General features: G+C 41.1%; 1 protein-coding gene across 1 annotated transcript in view; it reads left to right on the top strand.

The window, feature by feature from the left end:
• Positions 1 to 3,910: 3,910 nt before the first annotated feature.
• Positions 3,911 to 10,097, top strand: part of opn7d (opsin 7, group member d) — an 18,535-nt gene continuing 12,348 nt past the window's right edge. Inside the window, exons 1-3 of the mRNA XM_014027024.1 lie at positions 3,911 to 3,925; positions 7,900 to 7,990; positions 8,068 to 8,230. Coding sequence (XP_013882478.1) covers positions 7,900 to 7,990; positions 8,068 to 8,230 — 254 coding nt within the window. The 5' untranslated portion in view covers positions 3,911 to 3,925. The remainder of the gene's footprint in view (positions 3,926 to 7,899; positions 7,991 to 8,067; positions 8,231 to 10,097) is intronic.

Here is a 10,097-nt window from a genome sequence, read left to right as displayed (position 1 = left end):
CACAGAAACAGTACTATAAAATTTTAGACACATTCTAGACAGTTTATCAGCTAAAAAAAAGGCTAATTTTGGGGTAAGTTACTCTAATGATCGCGGGGGTCACTGGTGCCCATATCCAGCAGTCACAGTGTGAGGGGCGGGGTACACCCTGGACAGGTCGCAAGTCCATCACAGGGCCACACAACAACCACTCACTCTCACCTAGGGACAATTAGTTACCAGTTAAGCAGTCATGTTTTTGGTCTGTGGGAGGAAGCCGGAGTACCCGGAGAAAACCCACGCATGCACGGAGAGAACATGCAAACTCTACCCAGAAAGGTCCCCGGACCGGGATTTGACATCATACTCATCATATTAATTCTAATATTCAGTCAATGAGGGATCCTACCTGCACACTCTGGACCTGTGGGCTCTGGAGCAGGATGGTTCTTTGTCTTGGTTCTGATTCTGAGAAGCAGCTACAAGACAGTTTCCCAATTATGTGGTGTCGTACCATTTATATTATATAACGTTATGTTACTGACTTGATAATTAAGTTACTTGAACGGTGGTTTGTGGACACAATTCAAAATGTTGTCTTACCCGTTTCATCGTCCTGAAGAAGAAACACTGAAAATTTTGCTAATTTAGCACATTTAGCTTTGTCATTTTCCATAGCTGTCCTCTTTTTTGTTTTCTTCGCACCACGCAGTTCACTCTTCAAAAACTACTGACCGTGTGCGCTACAGTGTTACCTCGGAGCACCAAAAAACAACAAAAAAAAAGRAAAAAAAAGGAAAAAAAAGGACAAGAGCTGTCAATTAGAGGTGGAGGCAACTCTGGGAGTATGGCAAGCCTTTGTATCATATAAATGGCCGGCAATACAGGGAAAGCCGTAMGTGATCTGATCAATAACTAACAAGTTATACCGGTCCTTGCGGCCCAAATATCAGTCCGGCCCACCGGGAGAAGTTCAGATTGTCCCGATTAGCCACTCCGGGCCTGCTCTCATTGATTATAATGGGTGTGTATTTGCTGCAGAGGTCGGACTGGAGCAGAACGGAGCCGGAACGCATGCAATGTAAATTAGGGGTTACACCCCAAGCTACTACCACATCAAATTTTAGTAGAGTACAGTGCCTTGCAAAAGTATTCGGCCCCCTTGTGCTTTTCAACCTTTTGCCMCATTTCAGGCTTCAAACATAAAGATATAAAAAAAAATTGTGAAGAATCAACAACAAGTGGGACACAATGTGAAGTGGAATGAAATTTATTGGAAATTTTAAACTTTAACAAACAAAAAACTGAAAATTGGGTGGGGCATGCTAAATTATTTGGCCCCTTTACTTTCAGTGCAACAAACTCACTCCAGAAGTTCAGTGAAGATCTCTGAATGATCCAATGCTGTCCTAAATGACAGATGATAAATAGAATACACCTGAGTGTAATCAAGTCTCTGTATAAATGCACCTGCTCTGTGATCATCTCAGGGTTCTGTTTAAAGCACAGAGAGCATCATGAAGACCAAGGAACACACCAGGCGCATCTGAGATACTGTTGTGTGAAGTTTAAAGCTGGGTTTGGATACAAAAAGATTTACCAAGCTTAAAACATCTCAAGGAGCACGGTGCAAGCCATCATATTGAAATGGAAGGAATATCAGACCACTGCAAATCTACCTAGACCCGGCAGTCCCTCTAAACATTCATCTGGAACAAGGAGAAGACTGATCAGAGATGCAAGGCAAGAGGCCCATGATCACTCTGGATGAAATGCAGAGATATACAACTGAGGTGGGAGAGTCTGTCCATAGGACAACAATCAGTCATACACTGCACAAATCTGGCCTTTATGGAAGAGTGGCAAGAAGAAAGCCATTTCTCAAAGAAATCCATAAAAGGTCTCATTTAAAGTTTGTCACAAGCCACCTGGGAGACACACCAAWCATGTAGAAGAACGTGCTCTGGTCAGATGAAACCAAAATCWAACTTTTTGGCCACAATGCAAAACGATATGTTTGGCATAAAAGCAACATAGCTCATCACCCTGAACACACCATCCCCACAGTCAAACATGATGGTGGCAGCATGAGAAGATGGTTAAACTTGATGGGAAGATGGATGGAGCCGAAACAGGACCATTCCGGAAGAAAACCTGTTGGAATCTGTAAAAGACCTAAGACTGGGACGGAGATTTATCTCCCAACAAGACAAYGATCCAAAACAAAAAGAAAAATCTACAATAGAATGGTTCACAAATAAATGTATCCAGGTGTTAGCCAAGGGAATATTAAAGATGATGCACAACAACAATTTTGTTGTTAGTTTTAAAAATATTGAACCACAGGATCGTCAAAATGAGTTGATTCTTTTATTTTATTTATTTTTTTGATACAAGAAATATGTCAGTGAGCAACTGCAGGTTTATTCAACAGATTTGAGGGAGTATTAAAGACGACACAGAAGAGCAACTTTTCAGTTATAAAACATATTGAACCACTGGATCGCTAAATTGAGTTAATTCAGTTTGTTTTGTTTGTTTTGTTGACGTCTGTCACACAATGGGGCGGCTGTGGCAGAGTGGTTAGGGGAGTCGTCCTGGAACCGGAAGGTCACCGGTTCGATCCCCTGTGCCCTTGTGTCCTTGGGCAAGACACTTCATCCCTAATGCCTCTGATGTGTGTCCCATCAGTGTATGAATGTGACTGGCACTGATTAGTCTCCKTAGATAATTGTACGTTAGCTTTGTACTGATATGGTAGAGTGCTGTGTGAATGTGTAAATGAGGACACAGATTGTAGTGTGAAGCACTTTGAGTGTCCTGGATGGATAGAAAAGCACTATATAAGTACAGTCCATTTACCATTTATCCATTAAATACGTTGCGGTCCACTTCAGCCAAGCTGAAATCTGCTCCACATCTCGTTTGGTTCTGTGCTGCTGGGTTTATTTCTGAACGAGTACATGTGAGCAGGACATGGCAGGCTTTTACTGAGATTTATGAATGACCTGAGGGAGCTTAAAGTCTAAAGTCCTGGACGCCTCCCTGGTGAGGTATTCCGGGCACGTCCCACYGGGAGGAGGCCCCGAGGAAGACCCAGGACACGCTGGAGGGACTATGTCTCTCGGCTGGCCTGGGAACGCCTTGGAGTTCCCCCGGAGGAGCTGGAAGAAGTGGCTGGGGAGAGGGAGGTCTGGGCCTCCCTTCTGAAGCTGCTGCCCCCGCGACCCGACCCCGGATAGGCGGAAGAAAATGGATGGATGGATGGATATTGAGTATTTTTATGTAACTTTAAAGAGGAAACCTCAAATAGTATTTATATATTAAGATTTCCCAGTTGGAAAGTAACAAAAACATTGCTAACTCACATGGAAAAATTAAAACTTTTAAGGCGTTTATCCTCAAAATCGGTGTTTTTGTTGCTACTGCTCAAAAAATGCTTCAAAAAAATTTTAGGATTATATTTCAGACATTTCATTCAAATAAAAAATTGATAAGGCATTAGTTCATTATATTTTTTCAAAATGCAATTTTTGCACACATTTAAATCAAAACCCTATATCTGCCTATTTCTCCACATTCCACTTTTGGACTTAATCCTCATTTCGATGTGATGGGTCACATATATGAACCCAAATAAGGCTGTGAAATGTCAATGATAAGTCTTAAGACAGCAACATGGCAATATCTGACTCATCTGTAAGGTTGTGTACAGAATGACCCAGTGTGCAGGCAGAAATCCATAAAGTAAGAAAAAGGCTGACGAGGCAGCTCAAAGTACTCACAAGGAGATCTCAGGGAGCAAACACGAAGAACACAGAGACAACCAAACTGGCTGGGGAACCAGCACGATGAACGGACAAACACTGAAGACAGGACACAGAATATAAAGGCAAACTAATTAAGGACAACAAGAAACACCTGGAGGAGACACAAGAGGAAACAGGTGAGCAAGGGTGGGGCTGGAGCAGGGCAGAGATCCACAGGGGAACACAGAAACACTAGAAAACTATAAGGAAAATGAACACAGATCATGACATCATGTTGTCTGTTGAAGAATGTTCATGGGTTGACTGGGTTATTTTAGTGCTTTAGAATTAGCTTTTGCTAAAGCTTTCAGTGCATTAGTGCTTTAGAATTAGGGGACCTAAATATTTGAGTTAGTGTTTTAGGGCTAGTGGAACAAATTTTTAGATTAGTGCTGCCCACCACTGGCGCTAGGTGTATGGCAGGAAACTTTTACGGTGTTCCTGAATGTGACATCTCTGACTCCTACAGTAGCAAAGGCACGGGGAGCAAGAAGAGCCTGTTTTAAGTGTTGAGCTTTTTGGACAAAGAAAACTCCCTTCATCACCTTCTCACGTCAACTCCTCTGGATGTTTACCTTTTATAATGAGCTTCAAAAACCTGAGAACTTATTTCTAGCGGCAGAAGAGATTGGAAGATGGTTATTTAATGTTATTTGTTGTTTTTTTGAACGTCCTACAGGCTCTGACATGTTAAATTAAAATAAAATAAAAATTATTCCATTCTCTGCATGGAAATTACTGCAATATTTTATCTAATATTAACTTTAACACTCCTGCTCTATACTTTGATTGAATGGGTTTGTTAAAATTAGAGCATGAGGCATGAGAAATGTTGATCAGTTCCAGTTGGGTAAGCAAGTAGAGTAAGGTGTGACAGGACATATTACAGAAGCTCATAAGCCTGCAAAATTATAATAGACTGGTTTTCATAGCTGAATGGACTAGAAAGAAGAAGCTCACTTAAGAACCATAATTAGCTGTCATTACTAATACTCTCTGGGGCTTAAAGTCTCTGGAAACTAGGATTAAAAATCTTATAAACGCCCCTTGCCTTGGTTGTGCTTACATCAGTGAAATCCTACAATGCCAAAAGTGGTCATAAGCAAGTACTTGCTGAGTCTCCTCTTCACAGACTGACTGGACATTTCGTCACTGCTTGCTGACAGGCATAATAATGAAGTCTCATTCTGTAGCCTGCGTGACGGCCCAAGTCCTTGAAAGTCAACGATGCCTCTATATCATTTTTTGACAGACCACCAAATACTGTGTGCTTCTCCACATTAAATTGGAAACTCTGCTTTTTCRTACAGACTTTTTCCCTTCCTCCTATCAAAGTGATGCACTGAATAACAATCAACTTCTAGTAAGAAAACAGTCTGAAAAGAAAATCTTGATTGCCTAGAATTGGAGTCTGGCTCATAATAAGGAGCATGAGTGCTTCAGACACGCTTCAAYTGATCCTGAGAAGGCACTAATAAAACTCTACTAATATTATATTAATCTATTTACCTTCTGAAACACTTGCACAGCTAAATTCTTCTTTGTGGCAGAACAATGGGCGTTTCTCCATTAATTATTCAATTATATTTTAAAGTATTTGCATGTTGAATAGTTTAATCTTTACATCAACTGAAGACTGGATGACAAACAGCAGATCCATTGACTGTTCTTGAGAAAACTGAACAAAATATTGTAAAATGTGGATTCTTTGTTCTTAGTCTCAGACACCTGTAGTTAAAAAGGCACAACCTTTAAAATTTGTTCTAAATGTCAACCCTGCAGCATGTATTTGAAAGTGTTCCCAGATTTGCATAGAAAGGCTTTTGACGTTTGTATAGCTGACCATGTGGGACTGAAATGCTGTCTCAAAAACACAGCATGAGAGCCCACCTTGAACTACAGAAATCATGAAAAGAAAAATTAAATCAAACTGGGTTGCTACTGGTCTGGTTTCAAATATTAAAGAAAATGTTTTTAATACTGGAACGCATTACATTAGGGGCCTGATCTACTAAGGTCTCATAAAACCAGCACTAAGTTGCGTATGCAAAATAAAATATTGCGCAATTAGTGGGCATATTGCAAGTGATCTATCAAGATTGCTGCACAAATGAGAAGAGGTGCAAAAATGGTGCTGACCACCCCGTTGAAATCAGAATTTTTCACGAGCTACTGGCTGTCACCATTGAGAGTTTGGGACAGAAGAGTGGGCCATTAAAGAAAAATGAAGTTTGAGCCCATGGAGTTGAAGGTTTGGTAGATGAGGCAAATGATCCAGACACAAGAACATGCAGTGTTGCAATAAGCTTTTCCATAGGAGATATGGCTTCTATTTGTGACTGGCTCCAAATCAGTCCTCAGGTCCTCCAGCAGCTCAAAAAATGGCATTGCTGGATAGACAATACGCCTCTACTATTTATTTTATTTCTGACAGTCCAAATACGAAATGTGCACATAACTTTCTTTCTCTCTGTCATCTGTCACTGCACCTATGTCTAGGCCTGTCACGATAACAAATTTTGCTGGGCGATTAATTGTCTCAAAAATTATTGCGATAAGTGGACTCTCAGTCTCTAACAAAAAATGCACTTGAATAAGAAAAAAACAAAGAACAACAAAATGTAAATTAAACACCACACACAAACGTGTCTATGTGTGTGTGTGAGGAGGGGACAGTCAGTGAGGAGACAAGCAGAGCGCTGCGGGGAGGCAATCAGACAGGTCGCAGTTTTCCTCATGAGTTGTTGGGACAGCTACAGGTTTTTTTGGTGTTTTGTTAAAACACAGATGGTGCGTTTAAGTTTCCTGTTATWTTTGGGAGCTACAGGTAAAGTCTTCACGAGTTTGTCACGGGTCTGGGGGAGTTTCAGCCCCCACCCCTTCTCCTCCACTCTCTCTCTCTCTGTGTCTCCCCGTAGCGAAATTCAAGCTCTGCAATTGCTCCGACACTGCAGCAGCCGCGTTCTGCTTTGAAACGTTTCTTTAGTTTGTTATTGCTACGAGCTCTCACGCTAACGCGAGAGTTCACTCCTCCCGACACTAAGAAAACAGGAGGGGAGGAGTCAGCWGAGCTCCTGTGTAGCGGAGCACAGAGAGGGAGGGAGACAAAGTAAACCAACAATCAGGAAAATGAAACATCGTCCTCATTTTTTTTATCTACCTCAAAATAACTTATCATGCAATTAATTGATTTATTGACTATCGCGACAGGCCTACCTATGTCTCCTTCTGACTCAGTGACCGGAGACATTTGTTTGCACCAGTTTGCTCCTGCCTTGCAAACATGTAAATGTATAGATGCAAAACCAGCATGCACAAACTATTTCAGGTTTGATAAATCTGGTGCTAAATGTTTACATTTACACATTCTGATTTTGGACATTCTGATAATCACTATAAATTTTGCAAATACATGAAGGCAAGTTTGCTAAATGCCTGCTATTTTGCTCATTTGACAGACATGATCCTCAGTGCACATGCTTAGTGGATCAGTTTTGTGCTCACTATTAAGTTTGCATGTTTTTATATATGCAAATTAGGGCTGGGGGATAAATCAATTTAATCAATTAATTCAAATTTGCCATTTAGAAAGATTTAATTTTGGGAAAATCAAGATTGTTTTCCCACCAGGGCACTCTTTGGGGTTACTGTAGTTCAGCGGTCACCCCACCTGTCCCTCAAGACGCTTGATATATGCCATGACAATATGGCAGCTAGCAGAGGTGAGTCACCACTGTGTCTTCAGTTTTCTGGAACTGGTTTGGTTTTGCAACCTTGTACTTGGAGCAACAAACACCTCCCTGCAAAATCTATTTTAAGGCTCTTGCTACAAAAAGCAGGAGTACAATAAATTTGTTTCAACATCTGAAACAGAGGCACTCTGTTAAGTGGGAAGCAAAATCGATAAAAATCAAAAATTGAATTTAGAATGAAAAAAAAATCAGAGATTTATTTTTTTGGCCCATATTGCCCAGCCCTAATGCAAACCTTTAGTAGATCAGGCTTTAGTCTCTTAGACTCAAGCTTTTGACATCCATCTAATTAAAAACAAATTTTATAAATTCTCCAGCATTATAGCTAACTAATCTGTGTGCTTGTATGAACATTTTAGATGGGAAATGCTTCAGACACATCTTCTGTGTTTGCCTCCAGCATCTCCAAGGAGCACGACATCATGATGGGTTCACTCTACAGTGTGTTTTGTGAGTGCTACACATCAAGATGTTTTTTACCATAACAATCTTTGGAACTCATCTTCTTGTATTTTTTTTTTTCGTAGGTGTACTATCCGTCACTGGCAACTGCATGTTGCTGCTTGTTGCCTATCACAAGCGATCAACTTTGAAACCAGCAGAGTTCTTCATCATCAACCTGTCCATCAGCGACCTTGGAATGACGCTCACTTTATTTCCATTAGCAATACCATCAGCTTTGTCACACAGGTACCTCTTCAGTACAGCATCAAATCAACATCTCAAAAAACAACATTTCCTAAATAATATCATGAAATAATGTCAAACTGTTTTGATAGCTAAATCATTCTTGGATCACTAGGGGTGGAATGGTACAAAGAAATTCTGGTTTCATATCTTGGTTTGATATGATCGTTTGGTAAATATTCAGAACAGGGGAAACAATGTTTCACTGCCAGTTTTTCTAGTACTGACCATTCTGACCAGAATCTAGTCTTCTGGCCTCTAATTTTCATCCAAACACTCGAGACCAAGCCTCCTTGAGTTGCTCTGCCAGACGTGTGCTTGTGTGTTCATTAATCAAGTGAGTTTGCAGAGCAGGGCTTTTTATCTTCCAGTCAAATGTGATGTACCTGTTAAGTAACTCAACAGCTCTTGATGTTCATCCATCTGCTGCTGTGAGAGCAGTAGCAGAAGCCTTGAGTGAGTCATGGACCTGTCACTCGTACTTGCTCATGAAGCGAAAAGAAAAGTACATTTCTGATTCATTTGTAGACAAGTTTAAAGTTAGTAATAGTACTCCATCACTTTCAACACGCATTTAAAACCACCCACATAGCAGACTGGTGTGGGCCAGATCTGGTCTTAGGTCGTATTCAGACCTGATAATTTGCTCCGCTTTAAACGAACCAGAGTTCGTTTCCAGCGTTGGTCCGGACCTTTTGTGCAGGTGTGAATACACTCATGCGAACTCTGGTGCGGATCAAACAACCAGACCCAGACCCACTTTTTGAGGTGGTCTCGGTCCGCTTCCAAACGAACTCTGGTCCGGTTCACTTTAGTTCTCTTCTGGTGTGAATACAGACCGGACTCTAACCGAACCAACTGCATTAAACATGCACCTTTTTGGACTTCACAGGCCACCGTTGCTGAACTAAATAAACTGAAAACATACCTGTTTCATTGTCTCCTGTTAGCAGCTCTACTGCCAGCATGTTGTGGGTCAGAACATGCAGAGCACCTCGTCTCCTTTGGGTCACGGGACACATTTACTGACATTGCTCCAAAATTAGAATATCATCACGGAACCACCATTAAATTAGCTGCTTCTGACATTTTAAATGCTATTGCAGTTGGACTATCAGCAAAAATGTGCGCATCAGAACCGCAGCATGCAGGACTTCATAGTTTTCTTCTGGGTCTGTGGCTCAGTCCTGCCYCCGTCTTTTTTTTGTCCAATGGGAGCAATGATCGTCAGCCTCGTGGCTTTAAGCTGGCACTGCTGGCTGACTGCTGGCATGGCAAGTGGTCTGTCAACCCAATGTGGGCAATAATGGTGCTGTTTTTAAGATGGCATGACACACCTGGCCCAGTTGTGGTTTGGTTTTTGTGGTCCATGCAACACATCTGGGCCACCAAAGGGCTGTCATTCATTGTGATATCTGGACTAAGACTGAATTTGCTATGTGGTCATGTTATTAAGAGCTGAGTATGGTCACATGTCACTGCTTGGTTGCTTGTTTTGCTTTGGCCATGTCTCAGTTGCCTGAATGCCTTAGGCAGTTAAGCTTGCACTACAGTTTATTTTGCTTCCTGGTATCAGTGATCAGTGTTTCCCCCAAACTTGCTAAGAAAACAAACTTGCTAAGCCTGATAGCTGGGCTGCTAGAGGCTACTGTGTTTTTGTTAAAACATGTTAAAAGTTGACAGAAAATTAGAAAACAGGACTGTAATTGAGTTGTTGTAAGACAATGTTAACAATACTTAAACCAGGGTTCATGCAGGTTTCAGTAAGTTAAATTTAAGACCTTTTAAGACCATTATGAATGACACTTAAGACCAAAGCGACACATTAACAGGAAAAGTCAAATGGTCCCAGAAATCTTAACATAGAAAC

Source organism: Austrofundulus limnaeus, unplaced genomic scaffold (assembly GCF_001266775.1).
Source record: "Austrofundulus limnaeus strain Quisiro unplaced genomic scaffold, Austrofundulus_limnaeus-1.0 Scaffold608, whole genome shotgun sequence".
Classification (NCBI taxonomy): domain Eukaryota; kingdom Metazoa; phylum Chordata; class Actinopteri; order Cyprinodontiformes; family Rivulidae; genus Austrofundulus; species Austrofundulus limnaeus.
This window is presented reverse-complemented; position numbering and strand designations above follow the sequence as displayed.